This window comes from Rhyacophila brunnea, unplaced genomic scaffold, assembly GCF_057557595.1.
Source record: "Rhyacophila brunnea isolate RB1 unplaced genomic scaffold, BYU_Rbru_1.0 scaffold_24, whole genome shotgun sequence".
NCBI lineage: Eukaryota > Metazoa > Arthropoda > Insecta > Trichoptera > Rhyacophilidae > Rhyacophila > Rhyacophila brunnea.
This window is the reverse complement of record NW_028232904.1, coordinates 20,946,488-20,967,791: the sequence shown is the minus strand read 5'-3', so window position 1 is coordinate 20,967,791 and position 21,304 is coordinate 20,946,488. Positions and strand designations below refer to the sequence as shown.

Sequence of the window (21,304 nt, the reverse complement as noted above, 5' to 3'; positions counted from 1 at the left end):
CTTGAACATTCTTTGCAGTCAAGGCGTTGAAATGATAGCCTGTTTACACATGCATGGATTTACTGGTGACAGTACATATTGTCACGAAAGTAACAATTAAATGCAAATGTAAACATGTATTATCGTGCAAATTGCAAGACTGCATGTATGGATCAAAATGTTCACTGGCTATTGAATTTTCACGCGATAGTTATAACTTGTGTGATATCTGCGCATGTGCAGTAAAACAATAGTGGCAAAACTGCCAGAAAAAAATATGAATTACACTGCGCAGAGCATTTTAATGTTTACCAATTTTCACAACCTATAAAAATAGCACCATACAATGACAACAATGTGTTTTGCTTACGCTTGTAGAATGAGATTGGTGAGACAGTCAGTATTATTACGTGTAAACAATTATTGTTGTAATAGTTTAAATTACACGCTATTGTTGCCAGTAAATCCATGCACGTATACAGGCGCTATTACATTACATCGCTTAGTATAGTAAAACCCACAGTGATCTATCATCATAATCATCAGCGGGGTTAATCCGTTGCTGGATGAAGCCCTCCTTTAGCTCCGTACACTCTTCTCGGTGTACAGGCGCTAGATATATTGGTTGTATAGCGTATGTTCACGTTTGCAAATCAATTAACGTAAACATAAATATGTAAAGAATTTTACGTTTCACTAAATTACTTATTGAACATACATAACTGTATCTTGTATAATATAGAATGTTACATTCTCAAAATCTTGTGAATTATTCGTTGAATAAAAGAAATGGTTTATTATAAATTACTTATATAAAATGTCTATATTATATTTGTGCATTCTTACAAAAGTTGAAATGGTTATCATCATTTAATTTTTTGACAACATTTTAAAATTAGTATTTCAGAATCTACATAAATATTATGTATTGTCGATCGTTGGGTTTTTGGCAGTGCAGAATCAATATAGTCAGTCACAGGTGGTCGCGTTTGCACTATGTCTAAAAGACAGAGAACATTGTATCGTTGATATTATTTTTATTTGTCGTAATACTCACACTTTATAAATATATCCAAGAAGTAGAATAATAACTAGCGCCAACAATCCAAGAACTGTTCCGAATGTGATGATGAGGAGTAAGCTGCTACCTCGAAGAGACGCCACATTCGTTGAGGACATTAATTCCTCCGAGAAGTGGACTATCACAGGTACCGATGACTAGAAAATATACAATTAATACTTGATTGATTTTACAATTAATTTACCCAGAGAGATTCTTTGGCTCATAGACCTATTGACAATTTGAACAATTATTAACTGAATAAAATTACGCGGTTTTTGGTAATCATTAAAATGGGGAATTTCTCAGTCAACCAGTTTCAGTTAAACACGGTTTGGAATCTCTAAGCGTAAATAAAGCTTACTGGTTAGGTCAATAAGGGCAGCCCTAATTCAATATAAAAGTCCTACTCACCTGACATTATTATCCTTGCCTAATATTAACAGTTAGTCATTCATCAACCGTGTGCTTGTAAACACCCATAACCTAAAACATTTTTGACATTGATTTTCATCAAATGCCGCACACAGGTTGACTCAATAAACAGTAACATGCGAGGTGGTGCGACCAGGAGTGACAACCAGAGCCAGCCTCAGCATCATAAAAGGTCAGTGCCTGGCATCCTTGTCATAACCCCCCCCCCCCCAGCATCCAAATCATTCCTTCAGACCACTGAAAAGTATAGCCACTTAATTTGAACATCTCAGAAACATACCGATTCGAAAAATATTGGTACAGAATGCATATTCATTGGAATCCGAGCCTTATAATTTACCAATTAAACCGTATGTGCCATACAATTGCGTCTTAACTGCTGAACTTAACTGTTTCTGCAGTGTTCAAATTTATGTATAACTAATTCTACATTCAAAAATTTTGTGACTTATTCATTGAGTAAAGAATAGTTTAATTAATAAATAAGTCTTTTGTTAGCTTCCGCGAAATCTAAACCTCTGTTTTATTATAGTACCCAGTGTGTCACTGACCTGTCTTGGAGGGGTGCCAGAGTCTGTCGCCATGGCCACGATATGGACCACTGAGGAGTTAACCAGAGCCAGTGCATTTTCTCTCAGGATTATTTCGCCCTGCTCGTCGATTTGGAAAAGACTGAAAGAACAAGCAAGATAAATGAAATATATAATGTAATCACCCGTTGGTCTTTGTAATCCTATGTGTAAGGTATTGGCATCTGTCATCTCTGTACATGTACAGACAGATGGCTGTCTTGTACCATTGATATCATAATATATCAATAAGTTTAAATAAAACATTTAAAAAATATGTAATAAAACACACCGAAATACAAGGGAAAGACAGAAGAAAATAGGTAGGTAAGTAAATTACAAATACGTACAATCATATCGTATATAGAATTCTGACTGATTCAAAAATAGGTTAGCAAGTAAGTACGCGTAACTATCAATAGAAAACTGTGTGTATGCAGTTGGCCGTATCACAGTTCGCCGTGAGCTATTGTATTGGAAACAGATGGCTGTACATATAACATTGAGATCAAATTCATGTCCAAATAAAACATTTAAAAAACACGAAATAAAATCCACGGGAATAGAAGGGAAAGACAGAAGAAAATAGGTTGGTATGTAAATGAATTAAAAATACAGTCGAACTTGGTTATTACGAGGAAGATGGGACCGACTGAATTTGCTCGCTATAAGCGTTACTCGTTATATCGGAGAATAGGTATTTTTAAATGAGCGGTCACATAACGCAAAAAGTTGCAATTCAAACAAAAATACATAAACAATTAGAATTTTTCCCCGAAACAAGCATGGCATTCATAAACTACAAAAGAAGTTGTTTATTGTAATGAACGCTGGTAGGTACTGTGACACCCCCGTATGGTCCCCATTTGGGGATGTCTTTGTGTATCTGGAGACGCCCGAATCGGTATCAAAGCCAACAAATAATAAAGCGCTGATTACGAAAATAAATAATAATAAAAGAGCCCAGCCGGCAATGCCGTAAATTTTGTTAACCGTTGGAGATTTGCAACGTCGCTTTCTTTTCGACGACGGTTTCGTTGGAAAAAATCACAAGATGGCGCGCAGATCGCGACAAGCAGCAAAATCGCGAACGCGTACATTTCGCCCTCCGTACAAATAAATTATTAAAAATGTAACCATATAGTATAATAAACGTAAATAAACTCGCCGCTTCCATCACAATTCCGGTGCCTTAATTATCCACCTTCATCCCAAATGCAGACGATAAAAAAAGAAAACAAAACACAAAGTGACAGTTGAGAAATTCTCTTACCAAAATGGAGGGAAGTGATAGTACCTACTGACGTCAGCTTGGATTTTTTAGATGCAATTTCAACCATATGCCTGGATACTTTTGTTGTCTGCGAAAACACCAATTAGGTACTTAGACACTTAACTAGTGTCATAAACGTAATCCGATCTCGGCGGCATCGGTCTACTGTCGGATTTTATTGCTTAGGGTCGAAAATGTTTTTAAACGATCGACACATTCATAGTTTTAAGAAAACTTTTGCTTGGTATATCCGATAAGTAGCTCGTTATAAAACTGAATAAAATGTATGGAGAAAATCATAAACTAAAATGTCAACGAATGTTTCCTCATTACATCCGAGATCTCGCTATGTCCGTGATCGTAATAACCAAGTTCGACTGTACAATCATACAGTTCTGCTGATTCAAAACTAAGTTAGCAAGTAGGTGCTCGTAAGTATTAATTCGTACCTATCGAATATCTGATAATAATGACAGGGTTATTATCAGATATTTGATAGCAATATCACATTACGGTGAAATGCTCCACGAACCACATGTCATTTTTTGATCTGAATGATATACGACTATCTATTTCTGGTACAACAGCTCACGGTGAAATGTGATACGGAGATCTGCATAATATGTTCAATTTACATGTAACCACTCTGGGTTCGATTCCATGTGAGGTCACAATCGTGGCCCCCACATCGGGAAGCCGGCCCCAAGACCAGGATGTTTGAAGGGCCCCCCTACCTATCGCTAAGATGGAGGGCAGTGTGATTTTTTACATTAGTGTTGCCCAAATGATATTCCGCGAAACCCCAGGATTCTTTGTGAGCAAATTAAGAGTTTTTCGTGTATTATTGTATTTTTAAATGAATACACTTGATTTATTGAGTTCTCGCCACTCAGCATCATATTACGAAGCACTAATCGCCACCCCCTTTGTGGTGGTCAAGTAACATGTGACCTTTCGACATACCTGTTGGATAAATGTCCGTTTTTATATTGAGGAAACCAATGACATATTAAATGGACAACTCACTTCATATCGGCGCGCACGAGAAATTTTACATGAAAGTCATTCACAGATGTGTAGGTAGACGTCACGTGACCATAGACGTATCCATTTCCATTATGCGATACAAACTTCGAGAATTTATAGTAATATAACCTTTATTAGTGTCATTGCGTTAGAAACAGTTCTCGGTTACTTACGACTTCTCGGAGATTAGACGCAAGTGAGCCCAGCGCATCACATGCGTCTGTCCAATGGTTTCTGTCATTTAATTGCATTGAATAAACATTCATCAATATCTTAAAATGGTTATCAATAATAAATAATACTAACACATGAAAAGTGATATCCCATCTTTCTTGGAGTGTTTAGTAGATTTTTTTTACAATTTTTAACTAGGCACATTGGCATTTTGTAACACAATAATAACGGCGGAGTCGAAACCTGACAGTCAGAAATTTTGTATGGGCAGACCCAGCGGTGTCGCCACACCGCTTGCAAGCAGAATGTTCATTTGAGCGTAGGATACCGATATTAAAATATGAATTTCGCCATCCGGCAGACCCGACACAAAGTGAGTGTCATTTTATTTTCCAGATGCTTCGTCCATATTAATGTCATTGGAGGAAACACACTAAAAATAATTATAAAAAAAAGTTTACACATGAATTATTATCATTTAACTAATTATATCAACCTTCATATCAAAACAAATTGCATCGCAAATCATGTAAATATTCTTTATATTTTATAATAGCACCGCAGTCGACTTTTTTTTATTATTAAAGCAAACTTGTCGTGTATGTAACTATATCTCACTTAACTAGCCACGCCGGGCCCCCAGGCTAGAGCCCTGTGAGCCCCCCCCTTGTGGGGGCCATGGTCACAATATATCTTTGTGATTTGGTGAAGCCTGGGTTGTTCTGTGATTGTTTCACAACTACTCTACGGCTTCATTATATCGCGTAACATCGTTTGGGAAACTATTGAACCACGTGACCTGTTGTCATGTTAAATAGGTATTAAAAAATTATTCCATTATTTTTAATTATAGGTTTTACATCAGGTCTAGTGTCCTTGGCCGCTCGTCGTATTATAGCTTTTTGTATAATACCAATCTAATTCATCACTGTCAAATTAGTCACCTTGCATCGGCTCCTTTGAGGGTAAGCGAGACAAAATCTCCTCTGTCTCCGTCGGCTGCCTCCACTTTACCAATCCGTACAGCAGCTCCCGTACCTGCCGTGCGGCCTCCGTCGCCACTGGACAGGCCCCCGATACTCCCTTCATCCGTGTCTTCCAGCCCAGATGTCGGAGTCACAAAGAATTCATATTGAGGATAGCGGAAGCGAGGATCCCAGTCGTTTACGTTTAGAACGGTTATATTGATTGTCGCCGTGTCATTCTGGAAATTTATTAGATTGATATTAAGGCCAGTTTACATGCTCCATCTTACCTTGAACTTGAATGTTTACGGGTATATTTATGGGTACTAAAAAGTTTAATACATTAACGCAATCATTCTTTTCTGCTGCACAGATGTGTAAATGCAATGTTGTAATTGCTAGTGTTTTGTGTATTTCCAAGAAGAATTCTAGGAATAGCCGTAATATGAAAATGCCAAAGTGCATATTAACTGGCTGGGTAACCTAAAGCGGTGTCCACATTGGCAACAAGTAGTTGCTGGCAACCTCATTAAATTTCGATAAAAATAATTTATGGTCATATAAATTATGATAATTATCGTAAAATTTAATAAGGTTAGCAGCAATTTGTTGCCAATGTGGACACGGCATAAGGTGACATTACAGTAATGGGTGTCTTAATGTTGAGGTGAAGAATGCAGAAAATGAAGAAAAATAATATGTTAATATGCAATTGACATACCGCTTGTCCATCGGTGACCATGACTTGGAAAGTATACTTGTCATCGACTTCATAATCCAAATTCTTCCGAAGAACCACCTCGCCAGCCGTGTTGATGGCAAACTTTGTCAGGAATTTCCTGTCAGACACAAAGTACTTCAGACTCTGAAATAAAATTATAATTTTTAATACATTTGAGAGTGAACTATCAAATAGAGCTCTGATATTGTGACAGTATCAAAATTAGATTTGATATATAAATAAAAAGGATTTAAAACTATAGATAGGTATATTAACCTGTTCTAAGGCTTCAGCGAGTTTCCTCGCTCTATGAGGCCATGATCGACAGGCCAGACGTCCAAATTTCGTGAGTTATCTCGTCCGACTTTAAACTCAAACTACTAGCCACTGTACACAATGACATCTGTTTGAATAATTATGAAACACTGCCATAAAATATTGGTCCTACAAGGGTCCTACAGTGATTTTAGAAAGAGCTTCGCTCTACATTCAACATGTGTCGTTAAAAATCTATGGCCTGTCAGATACTGCCATGAGGCATAGAAACGGTTAAGACTATGAATTATTTAAATATATTTTCTATACGTAAGAAAAAAGTTAAACTGTAATATTATTATGCGATAATAAAATGGGATTCTTTCTGTGGGCTTGCTGTTTCGTTTACTCTTTTATTATGTGTTTGACAGTATTTGATGAATTAATTACATTAAAACTATCAAGGCTTACCCGATCTCTGGGCCTATTTGTGTTAAGTGTCATGAGGACAGAATTAACAGGGAGATTCTCCAGCACCGTAGCGTAGTAGTTCTTCTGGGAGAAGTGGACAGCTTGCCTTGCAACCGATTGCTTGCTGATGGTAAGTGTTGCCAGGGCGTATCTGTCAGGATTATCATACTGCGTTGCCTGTAAAATATACGTAACAATTATCGATATATCGGATAAATTATATTAAAATGAAATTAAGTTGGTATAAAGGTTACTAAGACTATTGATTATTCCATCCATAAGACATGGTTTGTCAAGAAAAGTTGTCCTATCAAGGAGTCAGACAGGGTTGTGTCCTTGCTACATTTCTTTTATTCATACTGTTCGACTTTATGCTACAAAAGTCTATCACCTGACTACAGTATAAATTAGGGACCTTAAGTATGTCAATGATACTGTCCTGCTTGATTACTCAATCGGAGGCATTCAAGAGACGATCATTAGTTGCATAACAATTCGTCTCACTTTGGTTTAAAAATCAACATAAAGACAACCATATTCCAACATCCTAAATACAATCAACATGGCTTATTTATACCAAGGAGGTATGGCATACTCTCATGATGCAAGAATACACGAGAAGACTGGCGAGTGACAGAGATGATGACAGATCCCAGTGACTCCACGTGACATTTGAAAGGTAATGCATTGCTGAGAGGTGGCACATTCTGTGAGGTAGATTAAGAAATGAATCAAAATATAAAGTTATAAGAGAAGGTTTTGTAAAGATGTGAATATTCATTGTCAGTCATATCATTCAAGTAATAGTGACACAGCAATTATCAGGATAATACAATTAATGGTAAGGATCACATACCCTAACGACCAGAGTAACCGGCATAAGAAGGTCATCGTCAGCAATGTCTCTGGTGACGGTGACTCTGGCCGTATCCCTGTTGATGGTGAAGCTCGGGTGATCAATGTTGAAGGAGTAGAAGAGGGGCGCGTTGATTCCCACATCCTGATCGATGGCAGATATCTCACGCGGAGATATGTTCACGTGGGCTCCCTAAAACACGTTACAGTATGAATTAAGAAATATGACTGGCTTGTCCACATGCTACTGATGCATCGAGAACGTTTTCTAGGTCCTGGGTGTTGTGTGTGGTGTTGTGACTTTAACATCCAACAGATGGTCACGTACTACAGATGCGTCAAAAGAGTCTCAATATGCTCAATCTTTCTCCAAGCCAACTAGATTCCTGTATTCTTGAAAAGGCTATTAAATACCATACTCAAGATCTAGCTAGATATATGGTGGATTTATGGGATGACCTTTATAAAGTTTCCTACAAACTTAGTTTAGAGCATGTCCAGAAGAAATTTCTTCAATGTCTTTATTTTAAAACATATAACTATTTTCCTTTTAATTCGTCAAATGATTACTTTCCTGCTGCCTTTCTACAAGGCATGCCCATTTTACACTCTCTTGAAACTCGTAGGTCACTTCTGCTCTTGAGACATTTTTGCCTGATCACGAAGGATGGTTTCCAATCCTGGCGTCTTAAAAAACCTAATTGTGTTAATATTAGTAACGACACAATCTTCCAACCTTATTGACTCCATCTGGCAGTACGGCGGAGTATCTATCGTCCAAGAACTTGGGGTTTTGATCGTCAGAGTCTAGGACTTCTACGTGCAGCAGGGTGTCGGTGTGCTTGGGCGGCGTTCCCTGATCTTGTGCCCTCAGTGCTATGGTGAAGTTGGGCAGGGTCTCGTAGTCCAAAGCCTTGCGGAGGACCAAGGTGCCTTCTAACGAGTTGACAAACGAGAAATAGTCCTGCAAATTTTTGAAAAATTACAATAATAGGTATCTATAATTTTACTGTAATTTGAGATAAGAGGTAAGGAGTTGAAGAATGAAATCAACTTTTTCATGAAGGATATTATTGCATTTGTTTATTTGATATTCTCACATTTTCAGCAATTTCGCGTACATCCATTTTTATTTATATTTAAACATTTTTGTAACAATACTCTCACAAATATATCTATTAGAAGCAGACTACGGTCCTCGCAGATGTAGCCCAATGCGCAGTGACGTCCCGTGGGGGTAGGCAGATTGAGCGTCGCTTGGGGGCGGCAGTTACTCGAAGGGCGGCAAATCAAGATTTGATATACTTATAAAAATAGCTAAAAATATTTTGTTTACTGTTGTACCTACCTACAATAATAGCTTTGTAAAAATCGTGTGGAAATAACAAATCTGTGTATTGGCTAAATGGTACAAACCAAATGTGTCAGAAATATCAACCAAATACGACATCAGACTTTGATAATTTGGGTAAATGTCTAACTTAATTATGTTTATTCGCTTTTTATATCTAAATTTAATTTTGTATGCTTTATTGGTGTATATTTTGTTAGTGATGACGTATCAATACAACACATTTCTTAGATAATGGAGTCATGTAAGGGTCATGTAAGGGTATAAAAAATGGGGCGGCTTTTTGACGCTGCCTAGGGGCGGCATTTTGTCTAGGGACGTCAGTGCCAATACGTAAGGCACTAGCATATCATGCCAGAGATTCTGATCACAATAAATATAGCTACATATACCTATGTGATTTTCTCTAGTGTGATTTTGACTACTGTAGTTGGAACAACTCATGACCTGTTGTAGTGTTAAAAAAGGTGGTTAACTTATGAACTACCCTTCGGTAGATAGCGTGATAACTTACAGCATGTGGTCCAGGCAGTACCCTGTATTCAACAGTAGAGAAGGGGCCCTGTTGGTCTTTGTCGGTGGCCCTGGCGGCCTGGAGAGCCCTCGTCCCGGGGGCGGTGACCTCGCCCAGCCGCAGCCGGTAGGGGGCACCTATCCACTCGGGGGCATTGTCGTTCGCGTCCGTCACGCGGATTGAGACGGGGATTTCGAAACCCTGGAAATAACAAACATGACATGAGACGAGGAATTACAATATACAATGCTGCAGATGCATAGAGCGTTGAAATGGAACTGACAGAAAGTTATTTAATGTAAGTCGACATATCTACGACAACCTTAGTGTGGATGGGTCAAGGTTGTGCATCTGAGTAAGTGATTATAGCTGTTGATTACTGATATCCATTGCCAGAATCAAAGCGTGGACAGTCTGGCTATATGGTTTTGCCGGGGAAGTGAAGAGTGAACGGTGTGAACTCCGTGGTGTGTGGTATCATCCGAAATTACCTACACGTTGTATAGCAGGGTTGGCGAACCTTTTTACGTACGCGTGCCAAAATTTCCTAAATATTATTTTTCAACTGTCTGACGTGCCGAGCAGTTGTAATGAAAACACAGCGCTCGAAATGGACTGGAACGCACCGGAGCACAGCTCCTGTTCGTGAAATCCTCGAGATTATCGCTCCGTCTCGTAGAAAAATAAAAGTTGTATTACAATTCATGAATTATTAAAAAGTAATATAATCATTTACATATTTAAATACTTATAATTTTTAAAGTTTACACGAAACTTATCGGAATCATATTAAAAAAAACAATATTTATGACGTAACGTAAACCTCAATTATTGTCTTATATAATAACCTTGCCGATTATGCCCAAATCTCACATGACACAAAACTGGCCCATTAAACCGTCTAATCTTGGCAGGTATATAACAAAAAATCGAATACATACACTATTTTATATAACACTTTCATAAAATTATTACATAAATATGTTAATATTTTCGGAAAATTATCGAGCGCTCCGGTTCGTAAAATTATCCATTTCTAACGCTGTGAAAACATATTGCTTGATGTGATATGTAGCAAAAAAGCTAATTGGGGAATATATCAGAAGACGTGGAGCCAATGAACTGTCAAAGGGATAACTTCTAAAAGTGGGAATATTTAACTACCAGAGATTAATTAGAATGAAAGGCTTTGCCAACAATAACGTCTGGTATAATTGGTTTAGTCACCGTAATAACGAAGGCAAGGTGGAGCTTAGAAGCTCATATCGCATTTGCTTCGGATTTGACACCTGCCAAAGTGTAAAGTAAGAATATATCATTTACTTTACCGCGATGATAATATGCTCGGAATCGGGATGTAAAACCAGATAAGTCAAAAAATAGAAATTCTCAGAAGGGTTTTTGTGAACAAAGCAAACATAGTGTTAGCACCAGAGCGTCACATAATGCAACCAATAGTTATTGTCACCCAGTAACTAATAATATAAGTTGTCATCCAGTATTGCTAAATTCCAATGAATATTTTTTAAATAACCACAAAATTTGGGCGTGTGTATTTTTTCACCACTATATTCCACAGGTGGAAAATTTATATGATTAGGTCTGTTTGTAATACCTATCTAATTTTCCAAACAACAGTTGACTTATGTATACAAATGTCCTAGATACCACTCACAGAACATAGCACACATATAGCTTTACCACTTTTTCAATTATGCCATACATTTCGGTCCACTAATTTTGAAACTGTCTGCCAGAATTAGTACTACTAGCTTCACCAAGTTTTTGTTTCTTATTTGGTGCAGTTATTTTGTTGTGGGTAGAAATGAGATTGTTTTTCAATGTATTAATTAGTTTGGTTCTTTACGCACAAATTGACACCAGAATCGTTCCAATCGGATGAGGCATTCTCTCGCTACGGTGGTCTCAAGCATTGTAAATCTAGGTTCGCGGCGCGGATTCTCCTGCCACCTGATGAGGTTAGTGCGATAATGTTATATATGACTCATAAAGCATAAGGACCAACCTATGCAATTATATATTTACATTAAACGTAATGCTTATTCTTGAAGAGTATTTACCTGCTATTTTTATACAATGCAATCTGTCATTTATTATTATTATATGTATTTTTTTCTCTTCAAACGCGTGCCATGCAAAATCATTTCGCGTCTCGTGGCACGCGTGCCATAGGTTCGCCACCACTGATCTAGTGGGATGTTCAATTTTTACGTTGTTGTGACAGGTGGTTAGTGTGTGCAAGTGGTCTCATATTTCATATTTCATACATTTTTGTCAAAGAAATAAAATGTACTTACCGGATCCGTGGTCCGTTTTCTATCACAGATTACATTGACATATACAGAAGAAGGCCCAAGGACCCCTTCCTTGTCTAGCGGCCTAGCTAAAGTTAGGTTCTTGGTTCCCGGTGCGATCCTGACGGGACTGTCAGCTTCCTTGAGGCTTAGCGCGATGTTGCCAACCAGCTCTCGAGGGTCTCCGTGGATGCCAAGGATTCCTGAAAGATTGAACATTCATTGACCAATTTTATAAAATGATTCGGAACGTAAGTTGTGATATCTCAAGAGCAGTTATTCAAAAACTGACTTTCTCGTGCCTTTGTTTTTGTCAATCAGTGTAGACAACTCAAGATGGCAGCAGCTCAGCCATAGTAGGGTTCGTGGCAGTAATAAACCCTCGACACACTTAATTTGGTTCATCCACCTGAAAATGGGTCCTCCCCATTTTCTTCGACCTTCGATTTGGCAAATACAACGAGTTATGATACCATATTGCCTGATCCTAATAAGATCATATGGGTTTTTACGAGAAATGGATGTCAGCCACTTGCTCAACCTATTAGGTCCATACTCTGACTCATACACAAATTGAAAAACAATATGTGTACTTGCCAGACCCAGGATACGAACCCGGGACCCGTGACGCTCGCGCGACCATCGTATAGTCCATCATTGTATAGACCCATATAGTCCAGTTTTAATCGATTAGATTCTTGTGGCGGAGAACCTACAATATGCAAACAGCATGACTCTAGTCGGTCCAAACAATTACTGTTGGGCCTATTGGGCCGTCCGACTATCACACAAAGGCCAACTATTATAATGATTTTAAAAAAATGCGGCGTCTTATTGCGGACGTGAAAATCTCTTCACATACGAGGGTGGGTCAATAAGTCCTTAGAAAAGCCGACAGGTGGCGCGACTAGTACTGTAAGCGGTTTGTTTTCATGCAGCGGCACTACCGATTCAGTATGCTGCGAAGTTTCAATCAGATTGGTCGGGTTGTTGTGTGTTTCTCGTACATTTAAAAAAAAAATTTGCTTGTGGAAAATGGAAAAATGGAAAATGGAGAAAATTGAGTTTAGAGCTGTTATTAAACATTTTAATATAAAAGGGTTAACAGCAAAGGAAATAAAAAATGAGTTGGATTTAGTTCACGGCATATCTGCTCCTTCACTTGCAACTATTTATAACTGGTTAAATGAATTTAAACGTGGTCGTACATCAACAAAGGATGAACCACGCTCAGGACGTCCTGTAGAGGTGACTACACCAGAAATGATCAATAAAATCCACGATATGGTGTTAAGTGACCGAAGATTAAAGTTGAGTGAGATAATTGAGGTTACAGGGATCTCAAAAGGTAGCGTCATTTCTATTTTACATGACAAATTGGGCATGAAAAATATTTCTGCAAGATGGGTGCCGCGTTTGCTCACAGTCGACAATAAACGCAATAGGGTGGTGGCCTCTAAAGCCTTGTTGTCGCTCATGCAACGCAATCCGGATAAATTTTTTCGTCGCTTTGTGACTGTAGATGAAACATGGATACACCACTATACTCCCGAGACGAAAGAACAGTCAAAGCAGTGGATTGCGAAGGCAAACCATGTCCAAAGAAGGCGAAAACCGTAAAATCAGCTGGTAAGGTTATGGCTACTGTATTTTGGGATGCACGTGAAATTATTTTCGTTGACTATTTGGAAAAAGGAAAAACAATAACAGGGGATTATTATGCATCTTTATTGGACCAGCTAAAAAACAAAATTGAAGAAAAACGGCCTCATTTAAACAGGAAAAAAATCCTCTTTCATCAGGACAATGCCCGTGTTCACACATGTTTACGATCAATGGCTAAAATTGAAGAATTGAAGTTCGAATTGGTCGACCACCCACCGTATTCGCCAGATTTAGCCCCCAGTGACTTTTTCCTTTTCCCAAACTTAAAAAAATTGCTAAGTGGACAACGTTTTTTTTCAAATGAAGAAGTCATCGATCGGACAAATGCTTATTTTGAGGACCTTCCGAAAACTTATTTTTCTGACGGTTTAAAAAAAATTGAGAAACGTCTAACCAAGTGTATTGAGCTCCAAGGAGATTATGTTGAGAAATAAAAAAAAAATACAAAGATCAAAACTGTTTTAATGCTTTTTTCTAAGGAATTATTGACCCACCCTCGTATTTTAGTATATCTGTATTGTTTTAACTCTATTTTTACATAATATGTAAATCAATTATAATCGTTTATTGTTGTTAATTCTCCATGCTCCTCTCTGCTATGGGCACGTTTTATTAGATTACGTCTCAGTAAACTCAGTCAAAGCATACTTGAGTGCGTGGTGACCTCAGTCTTGGGTGTCCGCTCCTGAGACATTTCCAGGCGTAAACAACGACTGATGATTCACGTTCAAAAGTAAGGCCTGAATGCAGAAATTCCAACTCACATTTGAAATATTTTAAGAGGGAGTTCTTTGAAACAACCTACATAAATTATGTATTATTTATAAAGATAAAATGTATACATCATATTTTAATAAAACTATTGATGATTAGAATCCGCTGAAGACTTCAAATGGAAATGGGCTGGACACATAGCTCGAATAAGGGACAATCGTTGGACAAATCTAGTCATACTGTGGTACCCAAGAGGTACAAAACGTTCGGAAGGTAGACCTAGAGGCCGCTGGATCGATGAAATAATAAAGTTCTGCGGAAGTAGGTACGTGGCAACGCAACGCACAGGACCGAGTGAAGTAGAATCAGCTTGGAGAGGCCTTCATCCAGCAGTGGATAGATACAGGCTGATGATGATGATTGATGAAAAAAATGATGTATAAATGCATAAATTTAATGTGTGCATAATTAATTAATAAAAATATCTTAAATAGGATGTTTCAAATATCAGTTCTGTAAAATATTTCAAATGTGAGTTAGAATAGTTCTGCATTCAGCTGACGGCTTGATCAAGACCTAGTGTGGTGCGAGGTGGATTGGTATGTAGGGAACTTTTAGGTAGTCCAGTTTTCCATTCTTTCTGTGAATTGTTTAGTCAAAAAAAAATGAAAAACCCATGCTGGTAAAAACTTAAGAGTCTGTCTCGTGTGTAAATAGATCTGTCAGAGTGACGTGATAGGCAATGATTGAAGATGAAGTCCTGCATAGATGTCTAGTGGTAGAACATGCTGGAGAAACTATTACAAGATGTAGGACTTACCGACTACAGCACCGACTGGTAGATCTTCGCTGACGAAGAAACTCTCCACGGATCCGCCACTCTCCAGGTAACATCGGCTGTCCGAAACCGCTGAAAACAACATAAAAATCAAGGTTATTTTTTTTATTCAATCTTTCGTCAGTTTAGTTTTAAATGGTTTTGTTGAGATAGCATTTTCAATGCGTGCACACAGAAAGTAGGGTTCTAGTCGGTTATGTGGAATACAGCAGCAAACACATGTTGAAAATACCCTATATACTGGAGTATTTGTTAGTTTGGGTTAGTTTAGGTTAGGTTAGGCTAGGTTAGGTTTTGTTAGGTTAAGGTTAACCTAACAAATAATCCAGTATATCGGCCATTTTCAAAATGTGTTTGCCGCTGTATTCCACATAACCGACTTGTACCGAAAGTAGATCCACCAGTATAAATTTTCCACTGAGTGAGGGCACCACATGCTAACATTTGACATATCATTTTATATTTTTTATACTGAGATGAGATTAGTTCTAAATTCGAACACTTGACGATTTATGATGGTATATTATCTTATAGTAAGTTAGGCGGGCACGGATTAATACCCTCAGCGCATCTATTCTATACACAAGGATGCTATCGGCGGCTATCGACGGTAGTTTATCATATTCATGTATCGAGCCAGTGCAATTGTTAAAATTAGTTAATCCGTCCCTGCGTATCCCCACGGTACGTCACTGACTGGATAATCCTAGCTTAACCTGCGAAGCTATGATATAAACAAGGCGACTATCGACGGTAGTTAATCATACTTATGTATTGAGGCCGTATAATTGTTACAATAAGTTAACCGTCTAAACTGTCTAAAAGTCTGTTTTAACAGCCCGTCTCTTGGTTATGTTAATTTTTAGAGCGAGAAAGACAGTTTAGACCAGTGGTTCTCACGTGAAATTTAACTGTGGCCGCACAATTGACATTGACAGTTCTATGGAAACGTCTGGTGGCCGCACCAAATTTCACTTTTTTGTGATTGAAAACATTAAAGCTAAATTTTATTTACTAACAATATGGATCAATTTATTTATAGAGAAGTACATTAATTTAATAAAACATATGAACATTTTAGTACATATCTATTTATTTAAAAATAATGCAAATGAAATTCCTCAATACTCCTTTTTTCCAATGCGAGCCGCATGGCTGCTTCTAAGTTTAAGTACATCAATCTGTCAACTGGCTTCGATATTTATTTTTTTATGAAGTGCATTACACTGAACGATCTTTCACAGTATACAGTAATAGGACAAATCGACAATGTTAATAAACCGATTGTTGCCAATTTTTTGAATTGACTTTATTCTCAGAAACGGACTATTATACACATGATCTTATCACAAAAACACAATGGATCATTTGATCTTGGAAAGAAATTTAAGACAAGTCATGTGTATTCAACCAATTTCATAATTTTATAACGTTTTTATTAGGTCGTATTCTTATTTGTCCGGTACAAATCTCGCAATTGATTTTTACCTAACTTCCCGACTAGCTAGACATTTGAAATTTTTAGAATAATGCATTCTTTTAATATTGTTAGCCATCTAGAATTGAATTCATTTCCAGTTAATTCTGTTTTGTATGAAAAGTTATTTCTGAAGAAATCCATAAAAATTAAAACACTATTATTGGTTGATAGGGGTCTGGGGTCCTAGCAACTAAATTATTAATATATACGTAGGTCAAAATGACATTTCAGTATTCTATATCTATTCAGTATTTCTATCAAGTACAAATATTTTTGAACGTTAAAGCTAGTCAAGTCAAGTTTATATGATTCAACAGAAAATTTAAAAACGTTGTACCTATATAAAAAGTTCTTTTTATCTTGTAATTACTATAAATATTTTTTTGAGATTTTATTCTGTAAAGCGCTGGTGGCTGCAGCAAAATCCTCTGGTGGCCGCACATGAGAACCACTGGTTTAGACGGTTAACTGATTGTAAAAATTACACTTCTCAATACATACATATGATAAATTACTATCGATAGCCGCCTTGTGTGTAGGATAGATCCACTGATTTGTTTTAGGCAGGGTTTAATCAAATTTTAAAAATCACCTGCAATAATTTGTCTTCTTAGTTCAATGAAAACAAATAAATATAACTGACAAAGTGTGCATTATTTTTGTCAGATCTCCACAACGTACCTATAGACAGACAGACAAAGTGACAGTATTCATCACTTTAACTGTCGATAGCCGCCTTGTATATAGAATAGTTGCGCTGGTAGTCATTAGCACTTTAGCAGCAAACTAAAGACATTATCAAAAAAAAATGTTTCATGGAAATATTATTGTCTATGGAGAATAGACAATTCATAGAGGAAGACGTAATATAATGTTTAATTACTGATGCCAATCTTCTAAGTTAGTCAGTCGGTTTGTATAATAACAACTAACTATTGCAAAACAGAGAAATTTTCTTTTTTTTTCTGAAGACTTTTTGCAATTTCCACTTACCAAGCCTGCAGAACGAATGACGTTTCGCAATAATATTTAAAAGAAGCACTTTTTCATTAATATACTGGGCCTAGCTGGAAATGTTCACGAGTGATTCTTTGACCACTATACTTCCTGGTGTAAGCCATATTTTTATTCATCAAATAGCTACCTATAACCTGAGACTTCTTCCGCGCGAAATAAGGAAATAAAACATCGGTGTATGAACTTATGTACGCGCATTAGAAGTTATACTTCTTTGGAGTAACAAAACAAAATCAAAACTTGTGATAAACTAGATTCTTTGACTAGCTCTTAAGGCTATACCTCAGCTGAGGCATGATCTAAAAAGATCGTGACTAGGCGATGCGCGGAATGCGGGTCGCGGGTGCAAATGACGGAAGCCAAAAGAAATATAATTTGTCATAAAAGTTCAACATGCGTCCTTTTTATGTTATGTTTATTATTATATTCGTAATAATAATAGTATATTCATTGACATGTTTTCTTTTTTAAGTAAATACGTAAAGTTTTTTAGTCATCTTTACACGATTTAAGAATATTTTTATCCGACACCACGACAAAACGAATCGACGTGCAGACGCCTCGACTATCGCTCTCCGAATGACAACGCGGCCGTAATTTCATTCAACATACAGTTGAAAATTATTTGCAGTTTCATTTATGTACGCTAAGGGCCCGCCGTTGGTTTATTTCTATACACTTTAACTTATATATTACTAAATTATATAATTATTTATCGTTTTTTTTATTTTTAAAGTAACAACTGCCGCTATGACGTTTAATAGTTTGTTTACGTAAGGAATTTCAAATGGCCGACAATAATAAATTCGCTGCCTAGGCAACGGAACAATTTTAAACTATAATATTATACTGTATAATCGCCACGATTGCAGTATCATACTGTGGCGTAAAGGTAGTGTGTTCGGCTGATAACCGAACAATCGGTGGTTCGGATCCAATCGAATGCGTTTTTTTTCGTGTGAAAAAATAAATTATGTGTTACATGTCACACGCCAAAAATACACTCTGATCTGATTTTCTAAACGCGCCTTAAAAAGTATAACTTCAAAAAGTAGATAAATAGGCATGGCCCCCACAATATAAAACGGGCCCCTCGACCAGAACCCCAGGAGGCAAACTGGTAATCAACAGCAGCGTTTTCCCAAATGGTGTTCAGCGGGGTAAAATTGAGGGTTTTCCTTGTATTTTTAACGATTTTTAATTATTGACATTGCTGGATGAAGGCCTCCCCAAGCTTTCTCCATCTCTCTCGGTCCTGTGTCGTTCGCTGCCACGTATTTCCGCCGAACTTTACCAGTTCGTCAATCCTGCGGCTTTTAGGGCGACCCTGTGGCCGTTTCGTACCCCTTGGGTACCACTGGATGACGGCATTTGCTTTCCTTTCGGCGAGCAATGTGCCCCGCCCATCTCCATTTCAGCTGTTTGGCAACGTCTATTACATCGCGTACTCTTGTCTGCTTCATAACCCATTCGATTATTGATATATGAATACTTAATTATTGAGTTGTCGGCATTCGGCATCATAATATTATGAAGCGCTGATAGCGACCCCTTTTGTGTTAGCCAAGTAAGTAAGAGAAACTTTTTTGTGATGTGTGGTTATCTCACGTAGCTGGTCGACTGCCACTCGTGGCACGCGACATGATTTCGCATGGCACGCGAATATTTTATTTCTAAAAAAAGTTATAACAAAAAAGTTTTACAAATAAATATAAGAGTGTAATATATATATAATATTAATAAATAATTACGAAAAATTTGTACCAATAATATTTACCAATCGAACCAATGGAAACGACAAAATTTATGCAGACAGATCACATTGTATAAATAATTTTGCAGGCAGATACTTTTCAAGAATAAACATTTTAAGAATAAGCACGCTTAATTTAAATTGCATACGTCAGTCTTTAGGTTTTATGCTTCGTATATATTATATTATTATGGCACTGACCTTAACAGGCGGCGGGGGAAGCCTCTGATTTTGATCGATTTATAATAATTTAACAATGCTTGAGACCACTGTAGCGAGAGAATGCCTCACCTGATCGGAGCAATTCTGGCGTCAATTTGTGCGTAACGAACCACCAAACAATAGAATTTATTTTAATTAACTATTTCTTTTATTCAACGAATAATTCACAAGATTTATGAATGTACCATTCTTTCGTACTCTTTTTCTATTGGTTAATAATAAATTAATACTTAATATAATTTCTCAGAAGTGTTTTTAAAAATTATGTATGTTCAATAATTAGAATGGTACATTCTTAAATCAATTCGTTGAATAAAAGAAATAGTTAATTAAAAATTATTAGCAAGTACGAGTAAGTTACATCATAAAATATTGGAAAAATCCGTGACGTCGGTTAGTAATTGAAGTAGTAGATACCTACTTTGATTTAATAAACAAAAACCGATTGCCAATAGTAGCTTGATCTGGAAGAACGCTGATGAGCAGGTATTAAAATACCAATAGCTAAAATCTGTCGTTATTAGTATGTCACCTCGTAGCATAGTGGACAATGCGCTGCGATGAAGATTCGATTCCTGCCGGGTGTTTTGAAAATGTTGACACGCGTACGTAAAAAGGTTCGCAAAACCTTGACGTAGAGAGACTGGGGAAGGCAAACCAGAGGAAGAACATCGGCGCGCTGAAGCGATCGAGAGGGGTGGAAAGTCTTGATCGCTCAACAAAATGATGACAAAATTCCAAGGTGGTCACTATCCTCAGTCATGAGGGAACGACCAATAAGAGAGATCATTATAACGTTATTTGAATCTTTGAATGCCTAGAAGATGAGACATTGGATTTCGGTCAATTTGAATTTCAAGTGAGTACCTAGCTTAATATAATATATTAATATATTATACTAGTGAAGTAGCAGGTTTAGTATGTTACGGGCAAAGTAGCAGGTAACTTTCCGGAGTCTCGCTTTTAATTGCCGGCCGTTACAAGTGAAAAATTATTCATGTCAATTCGGTCGCTGCCATTTTGATAGCCATTTTTAAGACAGGTGAGTTACGACGATTGACTCAGGGCGTCACATATTGTTATTTTGACCTAACATTTATTTTTTTTATGATTTTACCGAGGCTTTGACTGCGACTCGTTGTCATATCGCCTCTTCTCATCTAGAAGCGGATCTGCCGATCAGGTCCTCACTCCAATTATGTTAAAGAGCTGTACAATTTTGCCAAGATCTACCGTCTTACCACTGCACGGTACGGCTTGCCAGGGCACCTTTAAATTCGTCGACATTTTCAAAGATATCCGCAATTCGTGGCTGTACTCTGTGTCTTTCATAATATGTAGGGCACTGTACTGATATATGTATAATGTCCTCCAAAACATCACATTCATCTCAGAGCTGCGAATCGCTTCTTCCCATGAGGAGGATATCAAATAATCTTTTACCCATTGTACCCATCCTGTTCTTGGCCTCAGTATAAGCTCATTTCTCCTCAAATGAGACTCAACAAACCAGGGCACCAAACGTGGGGATGGTAGAATGGACTCCATTTCCCCTTTTCTAGGGATGCCCTGTGGTGAAAATCTATTCACATGCTTTGGCACTGACACTCACAGCACTGACTTAGACCATGTCCAGATGACGTGATTTGACT

At 37.4% G+C, this 21,304-nt stretch overlaps 1 protein-coding gene across 1 annotated transcript; it reads right to left on the bottom strand.

Annotated features, from left to right (window-relative positions):
- Positions 1-1,240: 1,240 nt before the first annotated feature.
- Positions 1,241-20,939, bottom strand: Cad96Cb (protocadherin Fat 4-like Cad96Ca). The gene is made up of 11 exons (XM_085951629.1): positions 20,894-20,939; positions 15,163-15,252; positions 11,967-12,166; positions 9,649-9,849; positions 8,520-8,747; positions 7,785-7,976; positions 6,929-7,105; positions 6,203-6,346; positions 5,461-5,720; positions 2,026-2,146; positions 1,241-1,270 (listed from the first exon to the last, which is right to left on the bottom strand). Exons 1-11 carry the CDS (start codon positions 20,937-20,939, stop codon positions 1,241-1,243), a joined length of 1,689 nt encoding a protein of 562 aa, XP_085807755.1.
- Positions 20,940-21,304: the final 365 nt, after the last annotated feature.

Bases quoted from the DNA above. Each gene is read 5' to 3' on its own strand.
- Cad96Cb (XM_085951629.1), bottom strand. From the start codon at position 20,939: ATGTCGACGAATTTAAAGGTGCCCTGGCAAGCCGTACCGTGCAGTG. The intron at 15,253-20,893 runs GTAAGACGGTAG...TGTTGTTTTCAG, and splicing joins GCAAGCCGTACCGTGCAGTG to CGGTTTCGGACAGCCGATGT. The intron at 6,347-6,928 runs GTAAGCCTTGAT...ATTTTATTTCAG, and splicing joins CAAATAGGCCCAGAGATCGG to AGTCTGAAGTACTTTGTGTC.